We start from the raw sequence: 21,851 nt of genomic DNA on the forward strand, positions 1-21,851 counted from the left end.
GGTTACACCAGGACCATGAGACATAGGTGTGGGTACTAGGGGTGCGGTGGGTGCTGCAGCACCCCCAGCTGCCCCCACACCCAGGCCTCCACTCTCCAGCCCAGGGCTTAGGTCCCAACCGTGGGCCCTGCTGCCTGGCTGCTGGCCTCGTGCCTCAGACCTCACACCTGGGGCTCTACTCTGGGGTGGTGACCCTATGCCCTGGCTGCTGGCTCTGTGCACAGGGCTCAGGTCATGGCTGCTGGCCTGCTTCCCAGCCACTGGCCCTGTGCCCCGTGCCTGGGGATCTGCTCTAAGGGCATTGGCCCCCTGCTCCTGGCTGCTGGGGCTCTGCTACTGGCCCTACAGGCACGGTCCCAGCCTTTGCCCCCTTACTCCTGTCTGGGTCCCTCTCCTGGAGACAGGGAACTGCTCCTGGCCACAGCTGTGGGTGGGGTGGGGGGCGCAGACAGGGGTAAGTGGGCTGGCTTTCAGCATCGCCACTATTAAAAGGTTTCAGTGCCACTGGCAAGAGATGGCTATGAAAGGATTAACAGACAGGCTTTTACCCCAGACTGGTGAGGTGCTGTTTGGTTTCCTTACAACTGTGAGTGGTGTTTCAGATACACCCGGATTGTGAGGGGCAGTGCAGTTATGGGAAGCAGCTTGGGACGGTGAGGGTAGTTCAAGTCCCCCAGTACTGTGAAGCGTAGTTCACTACTCAGGCAAGTGAAAAGCTGCCAGCCCAGCGAAGAACGGTCAAGAGTGTGAAGGCAAAGGGTGAGGGGAGGATCAAGGAGAGCAGCACTTGCTGTCGCTGCTGGGATAGGCAGGCAGCCAGCAAGAGCAGCCGAAGCAGGAGGAGACAGCGGGGCAGGGAGAGAACCCAAGCTTAAAAAACACCATAACCTCCGCATAACATTACAGCCCCAGCGGTTGGCGGGCGCTGTACCAGCCGGAAAGCTCAGCACCCCAGGCAGCGTTTCTGTAGCATTTCCAAGCTTCAGAGCACGCCTGGTTCATAGCCCCGGTTGGCGCGGGGCCGGCAGGCTCCCTACGTGACTCCCCGGAAGCGCGAACATCTGCTGCTCCCAGGCGGAGGAAGGGCGCGAGGGGCTCGGGGCGCGAGGCAGGTGCGCCCACCTCGCTCGCCTCCCCTCAAGCAGGGACCGGTCCCTGCGCCGCTAGAGGCGCATCCCCACCCTCGGGTCCGCAGCTCCCATTGGCCGGGAACCGCGGCCAATGGGAGCCGCGGGGGCGGGGCGTGCGGACGGGGGCCGCGCGCGCAGAGCCGGCTAGCCGCGCCTCTGGCGCCCAGGGGCCGCGGCGCAGGGACCGGTGGCCGCTTGCGGGGAATCGAGCGAGGTGAGCGCCCCGCGGATCCGGCGCCTCCCTCGCGCCCGAGCTGCCCGGCGTTAGTTCCCGGGATTTTTCACTTACCGACGCCCCCCGTTCGCCCAACGGGCCGGAGAAGGACGCGCTGGCCGGCAGCGTTTATTGAAGGCGGTTGGGGGATTTGAGTGAAAATACCCCCAGCCGACGGATTAAAGGGCAGGGTGAGGGCGAAACAGGTAGAAAAATAGCGTCAGCGCTTGTTGGATGCAGGTTCCAGTCTTGATTTCTGGGGGTTTATTCGTGTTGAAACAAAATCACCATCAAACGTGGGTTCTGTGAGAGACGTTGGACGGGTTTGACGTTATTTCTTCTTTGAATGTAAATTCTTAGTTCTGCTGCTTGGGGAGTTTTTAGAGGACCTTTTCAGGGTAGCTTTTACGTCTGACAAAATGAAGCCCATATATTTTTCAGTCAGTTATACCTGATATTGGGACTCTGTCTGGCACAAGGGACTAACGCGCTGCCTGACCCAGCAGAACATCGGACCGTTTTGTTTTTTTTTCTTGCTACATGTGACTGATTGTGTTAAAGCACACTGGTTCCCCCCTCCCCCCTCCGCATCCTTTTAAAGATTTTTCCAAAATGAAGAAATTTAATTTCCGCAAAGTTTTGGATGGTTTAACTGCCTCATCTCCTGGTGGCAGTAGCGGTGGTGGCAGTAGCAGTGGTGGTGGAATTGGGGCTGGAAGTGGATCCGTGCATCCAGGAGGGACTGCAGGTGCTGCAGGGACACCCAGAGATGAGATCCAGGAAATCCTGTCTTCGGATTATTTCCAGATTTGTAAGGTAAGGATTGGAGTGGCTCTTTCTATTAATTTACTATTAGGTTTAAAAGAAAGAGTGAAAGAAAAAAGCATCTATTAGGGGGCCTGAGTGATGTGGTGCCAGCATACCTTTTACTTGACAACTGCAGTGTTTGTGGTAACTAACCCTGGAGTGATGGAAATCACATTTATGCTTGTTCTTCCCTGTGCACAGTTGTAGTAGTCAACAAATTCATAAGGCTCTTAATGTCAGCATCAAGAGCCCAATCCTGAGTTCAGGCTCAGTTTCCAAATGGATAACACTGCTGTGGCCAGGTAAGGAATTAAGGAAATGAATAAAATGTGCAAGTGAGCTCTTTTTTGGAAATTCAGAGTAGCATATAAGGGTTCGTTTTTAAATAAAATATGTTGCAGGTAATATTTCAGGAAAGGGCATTAAACAAAAATAAAATCCACTGGAGTTAATGTTGCACATAATATTTTCATTTCTCATTTGTGATGCATTGAAAATGGATCAATTATTTTCCTTTAATATTCCCAATGAAGACTGTTAACTATGGCAACATTATAATAATAGCCCCAAATTTGATTGGTCTTTGTTTTTCTTAAGTGTTGACCTGATCCTTCAATAGAGTTTTTTATCTGAGTAAGAAGTGTAGGTTCATCCCCGTGTTTGTCTTTTTCATGATTATTTTTCATAATGAAAGCTTCAGCACTATTCTTAACAAAAATGAAATCAGTACTAGCTGCTTAGTAATTATAACCAACACTACAACAACAAATTGTAACGAGAAAAGAAAAGAAATGAAATGTTGAGCCCAATCCTGTTGTCCTTAACTTTGGCATGAATTCTGTTGACTTTCACTGGGAGTTGTTCCTAAGAAAGGACTGCAGAATCAGGTCCCTTAATGTTGAACTTTCAAGGATATCTTGTAAAGAGTGAAGAGGAAAAATGATATATTTTTTTTAAATTGTAAGAAAAAAAATTGCTAGTATGTTTTAAAAGCTGTGTTAATCTTCCCAAAATAAACTTCATCCTTCAAGGTTTTTGAAATTCCAATTTGGCTCAACTTGATATACAAAAAGTCAAAAAAGGATGAACCATTTATTTTTATTTTTTGTTATTGTTTTGCTCAATACTTTGAAAAATAAAATAGTTTGATTAACATAAGGCATATAAAAAAATAAATTAAGTTTTCCTGTTTAAGATCCTTCTTTATTAGTCAGCATAAAAGGCTATGGTTTGAAATTTGGGGAATGATCAAATCATATCATAATCTAATTGCTTTTGGTTCTTTGAAAAAAAGAAGAAATTTAAGATATTTAACCATGTAAAGTGATTACTATGCATTTATATTGCATGTATCAACATAAATATTTAAAACTAAGGGCCCACTTCTGCTGTCATTAAAATCAAACAGTTAGCACATTTTGGAGCATTATGGTTCTAATTCTGTTCCCAATTAAAGTCAATATAGAAACTCACATTGACTTCAGTAGGAACAGGACCAGGGGGAAAATTGCTTCAATGAGCTTTGATTAGGCTCTATGTAAATAATAATGGGAATTTTGCCATTCATTACCTTCTGTGAAAGCAGGATCAGGCCCTTTGGCCAAATTCCTCCATAGTCTAACTGTGTGCAACTCAGCTGTCTTTAATGGAGTTATTCCTGTTTACACCAGGGTTCAATTTGGCTCCTTTTGTGTATGTATACAGTAAAACAGTATTATGTCAAACTTCAAATATTTTAATGCATCCCACCTCTCCTTTTTAACACTACGGTAATAAAAAGGAAATACAAATCATCAAAAATATGTTATAATAGCATTGTAGAATCTGACTTAAATCCACAAAGTCAAGGGAATTCTGAGTTAAGGCTAAAACTCAGCGTGTTGAACTCCATGATTAAGTCATCTTACAGCACCTGTGATTTGTATTTGTCTCAAAATAGTATTGTGTGATATTACATGTCATATGTTGTAATACGTAGTCAAAATAGGGTGCATTAAGAATAGTGTCAGTTCATTTTTTAGCCTTAATTCTGAATTTACTTGTTACTTTAAAATATTTCTGTGGTGTTACTTTCAGATGAATCTATCTACATACATGAGTTCATTAGTAATACATCATTTTTGGAAGATTTTGGCAAGCAATAATTGCTTCTCTTTTTAAAATTAGCAGACTTTTTATTTTTTTAAAAACATTATTAAGCTGAATGTTAATATTGATACAAGTATCAGACATGCACCGGACGAAGTGGGTGTTGACTCACAAAAGCTCATGCTCCCAAAATGTCTGTTAGTCTATAAGGTGCCACAAGACTCTTTGCTGCTTTTACAATATTGATACACGAAAGCTTTAGGCTGCAGCAGCACTTGCTTATAAAAGCATGGCACTGCAGAGACCAACCTGATAGTATACAAAATATTCACTGGTACTTCCTTTGATCAAAACATATAGATGCAATAAAAGTAAACTTGCCAAAATATTTCATAAATATTTGCTGATTAAAAAAATACACTGCCCTAAAGGTTATCCTTAGATAGGAATTATTCTGCTGTATGGCCTTTTGGTAATCTTATGAATATGATTGAGTAAACAACTGAAGACCCATAGGCCCCAATCCTGCATTTTGTAGCACGTGAATGGACCACTGTGCTCACGCAGACCCTCACTGAAGTCAGTGGGGCTTCACATGGGTGCAGCAGTCCACCCGCATTCTACAAGGTGCAGGCTCAGAGTAATAATTTGTACCATAAACCAATGCAAGAGAAATGTTGCAAAAGTAAAAATAAAGAAAAGATCATAGAATCTAAAACTTGCCTGTTTTCAAGTTACTCTTACACAGACTTTTGAGATTTTCATTGAATATTATTCAACTGGAATAGGTAAGTTTTTTTTAGCTGCATGTCTGAGGTCCTGATCCTACAGCCCCTGCTCACTCAAAACTCCCATTAAAGCAAACGGCAAATTTGAATTTTTGTGGGCTGCAGGCTAAGGACAGATAGAGCAACAGTTTAGCTAATCTTTTAAAATGGTTTTATTTTTCGTTCCTTTACTATGTCTTCATTTAGTTGTAAAACATAAAAGCTGACTCATACTTCAGAATTATGGGGCCTGATCTTGCATTCCTCACTTAGACACATCTCCCATTTGAAGTGAACGGGAGTTTTTCTTAAATAAAAACTGCAGGATCCAGATTACAGTTAAGATGCTGGTTTTATTAACAACAGATTTAAGGGCTTTTTCCTCTCTGTATTTCGAAGGTGCTTATCACTGGGGTGTCTATCAGGTATATTAGTAAATTAGATTTAGGCACAAAGCGAATAGATGGAAACTGAATATTTTGTTTTATTTGGATTTGTTCACAATTGCATTTTGATATTTATTTTCAAAAGTAGGGGACTATATTAATGATTTACAGAATATAAATACACTAGGTCTGGAAATATTGTGAGCTAAATTACTATTGCCTTTCCTAACAAGCATGATAAATGTACATGAAGGTAATGTTGTAATTAATAATGAATCAGTGGCAACCTCTTTTACAGTATTAATATAATGACATGAAATTCTGACACTCTTATAGTTGTCAGCTACTGTGAAATCAGCAAACTGAGATACAGATCACATAGTTTACATGGCTGCCCTTGGGAGGTAGTTATTCATATGCATATCATACAGATATTGATTATAGCTTGGATCAACTGAATCAAAAATTTTAATGTAGTAGCTGTGATAGATATTGCAACCGCATGCAGTATCCGTGAGGATCATTTTGTGTTAAGTGTATGAATGGTTTATATGACACTGTGGGCCAGGGATTGTATGTAATTCCCAGGGGGAAGGATTACCACAGCTCCGCAAGGAACTAAAAGCAATAGGGGGTGATTAAGATGAATCATTTAGCTTATGAACACTCCAGAGAGCTAGTACCCCTTGGAGAGGCTTCAATATACTAGTTCAGACTGGTTGTCTTTTTTTAGAAACCAACAGACAAAGAACAGGCTTTTGGTGTAAAATGGCTGGGTTTAAACTGACTTGGGGCCTTCTTTCTGATCCAGCAAATGGACAGGACCTTTTGTCAGAGCACTCCAGCCCTTGCAAAAGGGTTGGAAAGACTGTGGCCTACTAGAGCCCCGTAAGACTGATGGGTGGCCTCTGGTAAGCTTTTAGCATAAGTATAGGAACTTTTTATTGTTTTTGACATGTTTTCTCTGTAATGTTTTTACCTTGAGAATAAAGGTGCTTGCTTAGAAGTAGCTGTGTGGTAACTGGTAACTGCTGGTAATACACAATTGATGGCTCTGAGAGAGAAAGCAATGCACAGGTGCTGGCCTTTAGGGAAACTGGCTTTCTGGAGGTATGGCAGTGTAATGCAGGGAGCTGTGCACCCTTTAAACCCCAGTCAGAAACGAGAGAGACATAGATTTCCAGCCAAGAGAGGTGATGGCTGGGAGCTGGAAGCCTTAAGTGCCCTCAAGGGACCACAGAGAGGGAATGCAGATGAAGTTATCCTGAAATTGTAACAATAGCCTCATGCCAAAAACTGGGCCTGATCCAGATGAAGTTAGTAGTAACCAGGGGCGTCATTTACTCTGAGGTGGGGGAGGAGCAGTTGCCTCCTCAGTCCTTGGTTTCCCACCCCCTGACTTTTCATGGGTCTATATGCTTCATTATGTCTTCCACTCCCATTCCCTCCCCCTAACTTTGGGTGTGATGATTAGGAGAGCTATAGCTCTATAATTAGCTATATATATATATATATATATATATATATAGCTATATAATTGCCCAGTTTTTCTCATTCATCATGCTGTTTTGGACAGAGAATATTCTGTATGCTGACACAACTTTGCCCACCCTTTACCCACAGAATTTTTCTGAAATGACACTCCTGATAGTAAAGCTCAAATTGATGTTAGTGGCATAGAATTAACTTGATTCTTTGGAATAAGGGTCATAGTCTCTTATATTTTGCCATTGTATTAAATAGGTGCTTTCCTAACACATGTTCACAGGTGAGTACAAGCCACAGTCCACAATATATAAGAACCTGTTGGACTAGAACCAGGGAGCACAGGGGTTCTGCATCATCACTGGAAGCTTAGGCTGGGTTTCTGGTGGAGGACCTTTTGCTGGGCACTGCAGGAAGTGCTGCCCAGAAGGGCCTGCATGACAGCCCCTTGCAGCCCCACCGATTGGCTCATGCTGGTATATAAAGCCGGAAGCCACTATTGGGAGCTGATTGAGCTATGATGCAGATGTCCTACTTTCTTCCAAACCAGACCCTATCTTGCTGTGAATCCTAGACTCCGGCTTCTGACCCTGGTTTGTTCCCAACTCTGCTATTTGCATGCTGTCTGTAAGCTGGCGCCTAACTCTGACTTCCTGGGATCCAGACCCGGCTCAACCCTGACTCTGCTACTTGTTTCCTGATTGCAGCTGGGTAATTGACCAAGGTGCACAGGCTGCCCATGGCCTGGTCCTGACAGTTTTGCTCAGACCACCTTTGCCCATCCCGCCCCCCAGACTGTACATGAGCAGCTAGCATGCTCATAGGGAGAAGCAACTGGCCCTTGCAGTGTTGCTGCCAGAATGGTTTGATGGGGATTGCTGGAAATTCCGGAGGATCCTGAACGAATGCTGGCCGTTCTTCCTGCTTTGCCCCCGAATGTACCCTACAGATCAGATAAAGGTGTAGTTAGTAGTTAGTATGCTCATTGGTGAAGTGCTCAATCGGGCTTCCTCCTGTTGGAGCAGAACAGCCCAGTGCTTTCCAACTTGGACTCCTGCCTGCAAGCCTTCTCAGCCATCTTTGATGACCTACATCATGTCTGCTTCACAGAGGCTGCCCCCTGGAAGCTGCCGGGGCAAAGGCCAGCCACCTCCCGTGCTGCTTTTTTCTGATGGCTTGTGGTTGATGTCATATGAAATGAAGCAGCCCAACTATACTAGTTCTGGTGGGGAGTCAGTTAGGATGTGAAAAATGAGCTTGCTCATGTTAAAAACCCCACATTTCTAGAGGCTTTTATTAATCTTGCCTTGTGCATTGACTCTTGGCTGCATGTTTAGAAAGAGGAAAGAAATCCTGTGCCCACCCTGTACAACAAAGCTGTAGAACTGAGTCCTGAATCCATTAGGTCACCCTGGGTCACTGACGCCTGGCCCCAAAGGAGAAAGAATGTCAGCTGCAGTGTTCTAGGACATGCCCTTGCCTCTTGTCCCACTTGAAAGAGCTGGGGAAATGGAGCAGCCCAAGCCTGCTAGGGTAGTGTACAGCCTGGGCATCATTAGAGCTCCATGCTCTGGAACCAGCCCTCAAGTGGAACCCTGTCTGGAACCATAGGCTGGCCCCACATTTCCAGTTGCTACTGCGGTTGCAGACTATGGGCAGGCACAGCAGATCCCCTGCAACTAATGATAGATTCCAGGACTGCTGCCAACTTTGTAGGTGCTAAGGCAGCCCAAACCTTGCCAAACCCACACTAGACCTGGTTGCAGTGATTGATGGGTTCTTCCCATCATCAGGACTGATGATCCGAGAAACTGTCCCCTTAGAGACTATAGTAATAGGGCACTGTGACGAACTGGGAATGTTCTTAATGTTGCTCTGAATACTGTGTTGGTGCCTCAGTGTCCCCTAGACAGTTCTTAATATCTAGATGGTGGAATCAGGGTGTGTGATTGCTGCAGAGCAAAGAGCCAGTGCACCTAAATGCCTGGCACTCTGTCTCCTGGCAACTGATGGCCTGGGCCCCTCCTCTGCAAAGGTGCCTGCTGAAGGTGTTGGAGACAAAGAGATCATGTGACCTCCTGGCCCGGGAAAGGAGCTGAGCAGAGAGGAGGGGCTGGAGGGGTTGTTAGTCTGGAGCTGGCTGGGGATGAGGAGTGAGGGCAGACCTGGGGGTCTGGCTCACTGCCCCCCAGAATGGACCCGGCCGAGGAGTCCAGTTCACTATATCTACAAGCTCTGTTTTAGACGCTGTTCCTATCATCGAATAAACCTCTGTTTTACTGGCTGGCTGAGAGTCACGTCTGACTGCAAAGTGGGGGTGCAGGACCCTGTGGCTTCCCCAGGACCTCGCCTGGGTGGGCTCGCTGTGGGAAGCGCACAGAGGGGCAGAGGATGCTGAATGCTCCAAGGAGAGACCCAGGAGGTGAAGACGTGTGAGCTTCTTGCCCTGAACAAGTCTGCTCCAAGGGAGAGGAGGCTCTCCAAAGTCCTGCCTGGCTTTCTGGGGAGTTGTTCCAGAGAATCGCCCGGGGACTCCGTGACAGGCACCAAGAAATAATATACATTGATATGATCTGCTCTCTCTTCTTCCCAATAATTCTTGGTATTCCTTGGTTGGAGCTGCATGACCTGTGTATCTCCTGGTAATGGAGAAGCATTAGCTTCTCCTCCAAATATAGCCAGAAAGCTTGCTTCCAACAAATCAGCCAACCCCCAGTTGACCTGCAGTCAGGGCCCCAGGAGTGAATACCCCAGAAGTGAGACCTCAGAAGGTGGGGGCTAACCAGAAGCAGTGATTCCAGACCAGAACCTCAACTTCCCCGACAAATATGGAGACTGCCTGAATGTATTTGAAAAGAAAAACATGGATTCACAACCCTCACACAGGGACTACGATTATCCAATTGACCTACAAACAAGGGCAAAGGTGCCATGTGGATATACACTATGTCTGAGCCAGAGTTAGAGGCACTACATGCATATATCCAAAAAAATCTTACAAACAGCTTCTTTCAGAGATCCACCTCTCCAATGTGGCACTAGTCCTCTTTGTGTGAAAAAAGAATGGGTCACTACATTTCTGCATAGACTATCATGCATTGAACCAGGAACCAGCAGGTATCAAATTTGTAACCAGTACCCCCTGCCCCTCATCAGAATTATTGGGCTGCCTGAGGACTGCCAGCTTCTTCACTAAACTAGATCTTCAGGGGGCATACAGTCTAGTGCGCATAAGACCTAAGGATGAGTGGAAAACCATTTTTCTTACTTAATATGGACACTTTGAATACTTAGTAATACCATTTGGTTTAACCAGTGCCTTTGCAACATGTCAACGTTTTGAAAATGATGTGTTCAGGAGCATCCTGGGCCATATGTGATAATCTACCTTGATAATATACTGGTGTTTTTTGAGAACCCTGAGCAGCACTGCCATCATGTCTGGTCTATCCTGGAGACAGTTTTATGCCCAACTAGAGAAATGCACCTTCCTTGACTGAACCACACCACTGCTTCCATGCTTGAAATCCAGGGTTACAAGGAGTAAAAAGTGCATGCCATTCTTGATTCCTGATGGATGCCTGTAGTATGTAGTGGACTGAGAAGACTATGGCCCTAAGAAGCAGCCTTAGGAACCTGCTTCCCATGTCCTTGCCACTCACCTGGTGGGGAATTCCACCAGAACTCACCTGAATAAGTCTGGACCAGCAACACCCCTGTGGGACTAGAACCTAGAACTATAGTGGTGCTGTGCTGCTGATGTTCCGCATCACCATTGGAAACTTAGGCTGTATGTCCACTGGAAGACCCTGTGAAGCTAGGCACTGTAGGAATTACTGCCCAGAAGGGCCTGAGTGGCAGCCTCTCACAGCCTACTGATTGGCTTATGCCAGTATATAAACCCGGAAGCTGTTATGGGAAGCTTTCTGAGCAATGATGCAGACTGCTTGCTTCCACTCCAGACCTTGTCTTGCTGTGGACCGTAGGTTCCAGCTTCTGACCCTGGTTGTCCCTGACTCTGCTGTTTACCTGCTGTCTGACCCTGACTTCCTGGTAACCTGACCCAGTTCGACCCCGACTCTGCTGTTTGCCTGCTGTCTGCAACTTGGTGCCTGACTCAGACCCTGCTACTTGTCTCCTGACTTGGTAACTGTGCACACAGGCTGCCCGCAGCCCAGCTCTGACACAGTATGTAGAAATGACCAGTTAGCTGTGGGAATAAATCTCATGTTAAGATCTTGGAAGATCACATTTATGACACTGCAAATCTCTTGAGTTCAGAAAGACCATTAATAGGGATATTAGGGCTTTTATTACTTTTGCAGGAAATTGGTTGCTAGGCATGATGCAGTTGGGAGAAGATTGAATGAGAATGAAGATGAACACTTATCAGACATAGAGTCGATATTGTTTATGCAAAAAAGTCTCCCATTGGGGAGAACATGAGTTTTTCCTTGCGTAAGAAATATAGAATTGAGCATGCAGACAATTATATATTTAATCTAGACGTACAGAAAATGTTGGAAATTCATATTTGGGGTTAAGGAACACAGACCTGTGTTCTCTCTAGTCCAATATCCTCTCTCTGGCCATTGTCAGCACCCAAAACCTCAGAGGAAGGTGAAAGAACCCTACAGCAGGTAGGTGTGCGATACCCCCAGTGGAAGTCCCCTCCTAATCCCCAATAGTATATTGTTTTAAATCCTGATACCTGAAGTTTTTATCCCTTCCAAAACATTTTGTTTACATTAACTGATGTAACTGGATATCCATATAAACTTCCAGTTCCCTTGAATCATACTAAATTCATAGGGTTAATAGTGTAGGTACATAATGAGGCAAGATCATACATTCCCACAGAAAAAGTTCATTTTGCAGAATTTTCTAGGAAGCATCCTCTCAAGGGAGATTGGTTTGGGGGGCTTATGGATTGTGCAAGGGTGATGCCTCTTGTGATGAAATGGGAATGTTCTTAATGTTTTCTCTGAATGTGGTGTTGGTGCCTCAGTGTCCCCTATGCAGTTCTTAAGTATCTAGGTGGTGGGATAAGGGTGTATTGTTGCTGCAGAGCAAAGGGCCAGTGTACATAAATGCCTGATTTCAGAGTAGCAGCCGTATTAGTCTGTATCCGCAAAAAGAACAGGAGTGCTTGTGGCATCTTAGAGACTTACAAATTTGTTTGAGCATAAGCTTTCGTGGGCTACAGCCTACTTCTTCGGATGCATAGAATGGAACATATATTGAGCGTGCGCACACACACGCACACAGCATGAAAAGGTGGGAGTTGTCTTACCACCTCTGAGAGGCCAATGAAGTAAGAGAAAAAAACTTTTGAAGTGATAATCAAGATAGCCCAGTACAGACAATTTGATAAGAAGTGTGAGAATACTTTCAAGGGGAGATAGATTCAATGTTTGTAATGGCTCAGCCATTCCCAGTCCCTATTCAAGACTAACTTGATTGTATCTAGTTTGCATATCAATTTCAGCTCAGCAGTTTCTCGTTGGAGTCTGTTTTTGAAGCTTTTCGGTTGCAAAATTGTCATCCGCAGGTCTGTCATTGAATGACCAGACAGGTTAAAGTGTTCTCCTACTCTTTTTTGAGTGTTATGATTCCTGATGTCATACCTGTGTCCATTAATTCTTTTGCGTAGACACTGTCCGGTTTGGCCAATGCCTGACACTCTATCTCCTAGAAGCTGATGTTCTGGGCCCCTCCCCTGCAAGGTGCCAACTGGAGGTGTTGGAGACAAAGAGATCAGGTGGCCTGCTGGCCCAGGAAAGAGACAAAGGCCAGAAAGGAGGAGCTGGGGGGTAGTTTCAGTCTGGAACTTTCTGGGGACGAGGAGTGAAGTGCAGACGTGGGTGTCTGGCTCACTGCCCCCAAAATGGATCCAGCTGAAGGGTTCCGTTCACTGTACCTACAGGCTCTATTTTAGACCGTGTTCCTGTCATCAAATAAACCTCTGTTTTACTGGCTGGCTGAGAGTCACTTCTGACTGCAAAGTGGGAGTGCAGGACTCAGTGGCTTCCCCAGGACCCCGCCTGCATGAACTTGCTGTGGGAAGCGCAAGGAGGGGCAGAAAATGCTGAATGCACGTAGAAGAGACCCAGGAGGTGAAGCTGTGTAAGCTTCTTGCCCTGGAGACAGTCTGCTCCAAGGGAGAGGAGGCTCCTCAAAGTCCTGACTGGCTTGGTGGGAAGCAGTCCCAGAGCATTGCCCAGGGACTCTGTGACACCTCCCAGCCCCAGTTGATCTGAGGGTGACACATCTACTCCCCAAGATGCATTCAGGCAGTAGCCATCCTGCAAGGACAACTTCCCCAAGCTCTATCCTGGTAGCCTCCATTCTGTGGTTTCAGCAGGGGCTGTGTTGTCATTGACTGAATGACCCTATCCTGTAGTGACACTGTGTAATAACTATATCAGGAGTCGGCAACCTTTCAGAAGTGGTGTGCCGAGTCTTTATTTATACACTCTAATTTAAGGCTTCGCATGCCAGTAATACATTTTAATGTTTTTTTAGAAGTTCTTTCTATAAGGCTATATATTATATAACCAAACTACTATTATGTGTAAAGTAAACAAGGTTTTCAAAATGTTTCAGAAGCTTTATTTAAAATTAAATTAAAATGCAGCTCTTTATCAGTTTAATGTGATTCTTGCCCTTGCTTTTCCTTGCTGAGTTTTCCAATGTCTGGCACGTATTCGGATACTTTAAGCTGCACACAGGCTTCTGAGTGATCAGTTGTTAACCGGCTGGCAGGAGGTCAGCAGATGGAACCCCAGATCGGCAGCTGAAGTGAGTGGAGCTGGCAGCTGGTAGGGCTGAGCAGGGCTGGAGGCCTGGATCCTGTCTGGCAGAGGTCCTGTGCTGGAACTCCAACTAGAAGCAAGGTGAGTGGGGCTGCGGCGGGGACCCCGGCTGGCAAGGGGCCAGCAGCTGGAACCCCAGAGCAGCGACTGAGTGGCTCAGGCCGCTGCTGCTCTGGGGTTTCGGCCATCGGCTCCTGCCAGCCGGGGTTCTAGCCCACTGCCAGCCTGGCGTTCCTTCACCCAGGCCAGCAGCAGACGCTGAGCGGGACCGGCGGCTGGCAGGTGCTGGCAGTGGAAACCTCAGAGTGGCGGCGGGCTGAGCGGCTCAACCCACTGCCGTGTGTCATCAAAAATCAGCTCGCCATAGGTTGCCGACCTAAACTATGTGATTGTGATTAAGACATTTTAGTGTTTGTGATGCTAGATTAGATTAAATTGATTTTTAAAGACACACTAGATTTGTTTCCCTCCCTTATGGGGTCCATTGCAGGTCAGATATAAGGTTGATCAGTGTCCTTAGCTGTGCGTTTGCATACTGTAACATGTCTGGATTTCTTTCAAGTGTAAGCTTAATTCTTAATTTCCAAAGTTTATAATGTTTGGTTCTTGGACAACATCCCTGCAAAGTATTTAACCCTAAATTAAACTAATATGTACCCTCAGTCTTAATGCCAATTTAATGTAGTTTTTGTCTGGGAATTTCCTTGTTTATTTTTAATTAATAATTTCATATATGAACACTAAACAAGAAACGCAAAGAGAATGTTACCATGTGATACTTCTAATGATTTGAAGATATGAAGTGTCAACCTTTAAATCATTTTAATGTTTATGGCCAAATTAAGACATAAAAGGCTGTTTTCTGCAATTCTGGAGCAGCACAAAGTATGTTCGCCAGGTAAACAGAGTTTGCAGTTGCTTTGTTGAGCCAGAGTGTACACTCAAGATTGTTTCCTTGCACACACATTCCGAATTTTCTCTCCCCCACTTTCTCCACATCCCTTGATCCACACACATACTCCAATTTCTCCCTTCCCCCAAACCCCGATGTTCTCCTTCACGTGTGTGTGCATGCGCACACAGAGTTTTCCCCCTCTCGCCTTCCCTCTCTTTTCATTAGAACTGGTGTAACATATAGCTTTTGAAAAGGAGAATTTAAGATCATTTTTTGCCATTATATTTCATAACTAAAATTCATCTGGTTCATAAGAACTTCCCGAGAGAGCGACACACACAATTTCTATATCTATTGTTTGTAAGAGACTGAGGTCATAGGTTGATTCCCTCTTGCCAAAAGGCCACCACCTCCCATTGCTCCCAGTGAAAGAGAGGCCAGCCTGTCCTCATGAAGGTGGAGGCACCCTGTGCTGTCAGCCCATGGAGAGGAACATAAAGGGTACAGGAGGCAGCAGCCCATGGCAGTGAGTGTTAGAGCCCGGATTGACGGACACTCGTTCATGCTATTGTGCTAAAAATAACTGTGTAGATATTGTGGCTTGGGCCAGAGCCCAGGCTCTGAAGCCTACCTCCCTCCCTAAGCTTTAGAGCCTGAGCTCCAGCCCAAGCCACAATATCTACACAGATATTTTTAGTGTGGTAGTGTGAGCCCTGCGGGCCCAAGTCTGTCAACCCATGCTCTGAGAGTCACTGCCCTGGGCTGTGTAGATGTATCCTCAGTCCCACTGAGTACACTAAGACATGCTCTTCTCAGTAGCCGCCTGAGGGCATAATGGAACATGTTAGCTGTTTTGAAAGTGTAGTAGAATATTATTCTTTAGCATTTGCTGAAAGAGAAACTTTCAGGTGCATTTTGCAGTGATGGCGCAGGTCTAGGGTTAGTGTCCTCTTTCCCTCTTACCATGGGGTGGGAGAAACTGAAGTGCTGCCCTGGTATCCACCTGCCTGTGGACACTGTTGGAGACCAGTAAAGGAAATAGGAGAAAAGAGAGGCAGTTGCTACTAGAGACGGTGAGGGGGATGCAGCACAGAGGTCAACTTTCGTGACTATCCTGACCTAATGGGGTTATTGGCATATATGCAGTAAATGCAGTCCATTGACTGAAAAGATTCTATTGTGCCTGCTACTTTTATGACATCTGATGTGGGAAAAGGACATTGGAGTTATGAAAAACAATAATGCCTAGCAATAGTGTAGTATTTTTCCTCCAAAAGGGACCTATAAATTTGATCTCTGAGTGCTTTACAAAGTTGGATCTTCATTTTACAGATGGAGGAAATGAGAAATGAGAGAGGTGAAGTGACATAGCCAAGATCGTGCAAATACATTGTGCATTTTTTTTCTGTAATAAGGAGATTTCCAGCCCCCAATGCTGAGGCAGGACTAGATGACCTCCCAAGAGCTCTTCAGCCCTACATGTCTGTGTTTAAAAAAGCTGTTTACATGGATTTGTTAACTTGTCACAGCTTATATAAGATGCTTGCTGGGAGTGAGAGAAGAGGATAGAGGGTTGTATGATTTGAAGTGTAAGTAGTGTGTATCTGGGGGAGGAGATAACAATGTTGTCAAGTACAGATGGCTGATAAAACTTAGCTCTTTAAATGGAATGTGATGCTATCCCTGGATGGTTTTTGTCTAGTTTTAATAGGCCTGCTCGCTAGCAAGGTTTGTGAATGATTAAAGATTGGTAGTGCAAGTGGGAGATGTTTGGTGCCTGCAGTTAGGGACAAATTTTGTGATTACATACACTTTATATAGCTCTGAAGTCAACAAGATTGCACAAGGTGTAAGTCAATGCAAAATTTGACCTTTAACTGTTAAGGCTCTGATTCTGGCTGCTAGTGGATGTACTAGTCCACCCTAGCACATCTGTTTGCAAGATTACGGTTTAAACAATTACAATGGATTGCTTACATTTCATACAAAAAACTACAATAAAAGAACATTAATGTTGCAAATTGAAGAACTCAAAAGTCTGGAACCTGACACCTCTGTCCCCTTGCTTGTATGCACTACAATCTAGTCTTTAATATATGATCATATGTTGTTATTTCCTCAGGATGCCTGCCTGATTTAGGACCAGATCCTCAGCTGATGTAGATCGAATTTGTACTGAGGATCTGGCCCTTTGTATACAGGTTGGATGGTGCACTGGGAATGAGGCAGCTGTTCAATATTTATTTTTATACTCCTTATTCAGTGAGAAATCCTCTGCCTCATTCACTGTACATCATGCAGACTGCATGCTAAATGAGTTGCAGGTCCTCTGGTGTTTTCCTCATTCACCACATGCCATCTATCCTGTACATGGAGGGACTAAATATACTTTCAGTAAACACCTGTGTAAATTTGGTTTTACTCCAGATTTACACTCGGTAATTGTAAATAGAAATGGGTAAAAAATAAAGCACAAATCCATAAGACCCTGTTTCATTCACTAATATATCTGTGCCTTAGATATTGTATACTGTTTAGCCTGCACACTGGATGTGAGTAAATGCAGGGATAATAGCATGTTGTTATGTACATAAAGATCTGATTCTCTGGCACCTTGCACATTATGTGGTCATTACATCTGTAGTGAGATTGCAACATGAGGGTAAAACATTTTCATTCTGATTCGGTAGCATTTTATACTTACTTTGCATGGATGTAAATGACTATCTATACAAGTGGAGAGGCAGTGGAGAATCAGCCTTAAAGACTGTATCATAGTGCATATGCAAAAGGGTTAGGGCTAGGGTTAAGGTTGTGTGAGCAAACTTAATCTTGGCTTTTCTTGACTTTTGGGTGCATCACTTTTCACCCTTAATGCTCTCTTATTTTTTGTATGAAATTTCCTAGGAATTTGTAAAAGAATATTTATAAAAACAAAGAAATTCTATTATGTGAAAATCTCTTGTATATAGCAGTAAAATGCTATATCCTGCACAAAATGTGTGCTCTTTGACCTATATCCTGGAGTTGTGTGTGAAGCAACGTGAAGGTGAAGAGCACAAAGGTGACGGTAAGTCATTTTTATGAACTTCGCTAATCCTGGAACTTTCAGAGCACCAGTTCTGTTCCTGCATAAAGTAGGGCAGCCTCGCGGCTGCTCAACTTTGTACTAGTTACTGTTGGCTCCTATGGCTGTTTTGGTAGTCAGGGATTGCTAACACACAGGATTGCCCCAGCTACACAACCTCTCTCCTGGACCTGCCTCCTTTGCCAATGGTTGGGAGTGAGTTGTGCCTTAGGAACCATTATGGGAATGCAGGGTGTTGGATCTACTGGCTTTCCAGCTGCTTTGCAGTGCTAGAGTGGTGTAAAGAAGCCACAAAAAGACCATGTTCCATTCACTATTCATCTTGTGTGTTATGAGGCGTTATCAAACATTATATAAATGAAATTTCATACCCACTATTGAAGATAATAAAATTACATGCAGTGGCTGTGCCAGTAGAAAGTTGTGAGCTGATTTAATTGTACAGACCTAAATTCTACTGATAGTATTCATGTAGAATAGTACTCTGTGAGTAACCACATTGCAATCAATAGAGCTGTTTGTGGAGTAAGGTACTACTCGTTGTGAGTAAGGACTGTAAAATATGTTCCATAACAAAATTTCACTGGAACACTGATAAGCACAAACCCAACCTATAGATTATCTCTCTATCAAATTTCACTTTAGAGCCTTCCTGCTATGGTGCTAGAGCTTTTCAAAAAAGGTTGCAAAACATTTTAGAACAGTGGAACCCCTGTTTTATGAACTAGATTGAGGAGTTCATAAAATAGAAAAGTTAACAGACCATCTCAAAATTACAGTAGGTACAGTTCATAAGTTGCAGTATGGTGCACTACAGCACTTCCTTTTTGTCGTTCAAACTACTACAGAGTGATTTCCAGTGCACTGAAGGCATCAAGACATTAAGGGAAGTTGACTTATTTTGAATTGACTTTGATTTTAGATGATATTTTTATGGGGAGGAGAGCAAAATAGTTCATATAATTGGTCATTCGTAAGATGGATATTCATAAAATCAAGGTTCTACTATAATAGCAGAAGTTCTTTCTCAAGTATCTTCATATACAAAAATGGATGAGCTATTTCAACTGAAATATTTTAAACCTCCCCCCAGCAATCAAAACGCCTACCTTTGGGCAAAGATCAGCTCTGGAAAATTTCATTCCCAAATCTGAAAAATTTGGAAAGTTGTAAGCAATTGAAAAAAGACCCTTTAAAAATGGAAAGACTTAAGCAGCCTAAACTATATAAGTGATGCTATGTATTGAAAATTATAACTGCAATGAAGCTTAGCTTGTTTTACTTCCAGTTAATAAACTTTCATCATCATATTTTTGGTGTTCTGAGTGATGGTGAAGAAGAGACAGGAATGTTTCCTGTTAAGACTTACAGGAATGTTGAATATTTTACAATTCTGATAAATATCTACAGTCTAACTTTCCATTGCACAAATGTTGCTCTGAACACAATGTAACTTCTGTTTTTAGATTATTATGGTTAGTGCTGCAACAACAACAAAAATCAGCATGAACTGCTACTTGAACTGCTTTGACTTAGGGCCAAATACACAGTCCCAATTTGAGAGAATGGGCCAAATCTAGCCTCAATGAAGGCAATAGTTATGCCCAATTACACAAAGTCTGAATTTTTTCCTAGTGGGATTTTTACATAAGGAGTGAGGACCCAGGCCCAGAGCCACAAAGGGACTTAGGCATTGCAACACTAAACATTGCAACGTCTAACTTTTAGGCATCTAAAAAATCATTTGAACAAAGCTGCAATCCACCGAGCCTGAGCTAGGCTTGTTTTCTTCCAAGTCATTGATAAAAATGTTAAATAGCACAGGACAAAAAACTATTCTCTACAGGATCCTGCTAGAAACACATCCATTTGAGGATTCCCCAGCTACAATTACATTTTGAGTTCTATCAGTTAGCCATTTTTTAATCAATTTATTGTATGACATGTCAGTTTTATCTTTCTAGTTTTTAATCAAAATGTCTTTCAGTACGAAGTCGAATGCGTAACAGGCTAAGTACATTACATCAGCAAACTTCATCTTCTCTCATCAAAAAAATATCAAGTTAGTTTGACAGGATCTATTTTCCATAAACCCATGTTGATTGGCATTAATTATATTATTGTCCTTTAATTCTTTATTAATTATTTTTTATCAGCCACTCTGTTATCTTGCCCAGGATTAATGTGAGGCTGACAGGCCTGTAATTATCCAGGTTATCCTGTTTGTCCTCTCTCACTCCACACATAATTTGGTGGGGGTATGAGGACAAGAAATAGTAATGTGGGGTGTGGGAGAGACAGACTGAATGATTATATAGTCTTAGTTTAGGTCACCCAACTGCGAGGTGGGAAACTGCCCCTCGAGACTGAAACGTAAGCATCTAGGGAACTTCTACAGGAAAAATAAAGGCACCTACAGGGTTAGGTGGCAGCTGAGCTGGGTTTTTGTGGATTGTAGTGTTGCCTAAAACCCCAGGACTTAATTATCCAAGTCTGGGACTTTGATGTCTAAATATCTTAGTGGATCTGGGCCCCTGTGCTTTTCTCCAGTTTCACTGGCACTAATGGGAGTATGTGGTGAAATGTTCATAGAAGGGAAATAGTTGCTCTGTGGCATACTCCTTCCTGTTCCTGCCCCCTTGGAAGTTCTTCTGTAAGTACATTGGGATGGTGCTCTGTTGGTTGGGAGTAGAGGAAAGGTGGGAAGGGATGATCACTCTCCATGACCTTGTGTCCTTGAAAATCTGAGGATGTATCCATAGAGGGTAATGCTTGGCCAGCAAAAATTATCTTTCATGGGTTTACCCTGCTTACACTGAAACCCAGATACGTGGTGGATGTGGCAACTTTGGTGTCGCTATTGGGAGGCTGCCCATGGTGGCACAGATTTAGATGGAGCTTAATTGGCACAGGGAAAACCCAGGGAATAATGCAGAGGTTCAGGATCAATGGAATTTCTTTGAGCATCTTGGCGCATCTGTGGATTTGGAAGTTTGTATGTCTACACTACCCACCGGATTGGCAGGTAGTGATCGATCTATTGGGGATCGATGTATCGCATCTTGTCTAGATCCCCAATCCCCAAATGCGCTCCCCGTCGACTCCGGATCTCCACCAGGCCGAGAGGTGGAAGTGGAGTCAACGGGGGAGCATGGCCGTTGATCCCGTGCCATGAGGACGCAAAGTAAATCGATCTAAGATACGTCGTCTACAGCTACGCTATTCTCATAGCTGAAGTTGCGTATCTTAGATTGATTCTCCTCCCCCCAGTGTAGACCAACTCATTCTGTATGTGAAAAACCCTACCATATCTGAAAGAATAGTGTGCAGAAAATTACTGTCTGAAATTCCTAAGGCCTATTCTTCACTACCTTACACATAGTGTGGGCATTTGTATTTCGGCAAACTGGCAGTAAAATATGATCAGTTCGAATTGGTAGTGTTCTGCTCTCAGTTTGCATAGGTGAAAATGACTATCCTGAGAGAGGACAGTGTAGAATCAGACTCCTGGAGTTTCTTGGTCCTATATGGATTTTTCTCATGTAGAGAGGATTCTTGAGTAAGGATTGTAAGATTTTTCTTTTAGTTTTGTGACTTGGTTTTAGGTGTTTGGTTTTTTTAAAATAAATTACTTCACTCAAAGATGTAGTTTTATATCTCCACTCCTTTCAAGGGGCAAAATAATACGAGGGGGTGAATTCAGGATTTATTTAATGCCTTGTAGAAGTACAGTGTGTTAGTAATAAAAATTTGTTGATGAGCCACATGTACTGTATATAGACTTCTTGGAAACAGTCAAATGAAAATGACATGTTAGAAAAAAGATCAACTTAAATGAATTTTTGTAATGTTATATCTTTTATTTTTTAAGGAGGATTATTACTGAATTGTATCAAAAATATTTGTTTATATAGCTATATAAAGCGATGTAGCACGCTAAGGTGCTTGTTTCCAAGGAAAAAGGGCTCTGCATGTACATAATACAAAAAAATTAATTGTATGATACAGGCTCGTTTGTTAATTCAAATGCTAATAACATACCTCTGAATTCTTTACGTAGACATTATTGACAATGTTTCATAATTGATATTTATGAAATCAAAATGGTAAAAGTCTCAGTTTAAAGTCTAGTTTTGTTTTCAGTCAAGGACAGAAGTTTCTCACTATTTTTCAGGG

General features: G+C 43.5%; 1 protein-coding gene across 9 annotated transcripts in view; it reads left to right on the forward strand.

The window, feature by feature from the left end:
• The first annotated feature begins 1,318 nt into the window (after positions 1 to 1,318).
• Positions 1,319 to 21,851, forward strand: part of STXBP5L (syntaxin binding protein 5 like) — a 424,278-nt gene continuing 403,745 nt past the window's right edge. For all 9 annotated transcript variants that reach the window (XM_030534340.1, XM_030534349.1, XM_030534386.1 and 6 more), the window contains exon 1: positions 1,319 to 2,160. In XM_030534340.1, coding sequence (XP_030390200.1) covers positions 1,957 to 2,160 — 204 coding nt within the window. In that variant the 5' untranslated portion in view covers positions 1,319 to 1,956. The remainder of the gene's footprint in view (positions 2,161 to 21,851) is intronic.

This window comes from Gopherus evgoodei, chromosome 1 (assembly GCF_007399415.2).
Source record: "Gopherus evgoodei ecotype Sinaloan lineage chromosome 1, rGopEvg1_v1.p, whole genome shotgun sequence".
NCBI lineage: Eukaryota > Metazoa > Chordata > Testudines > Testudinidae > Gopherus > Gopherus evgoodei.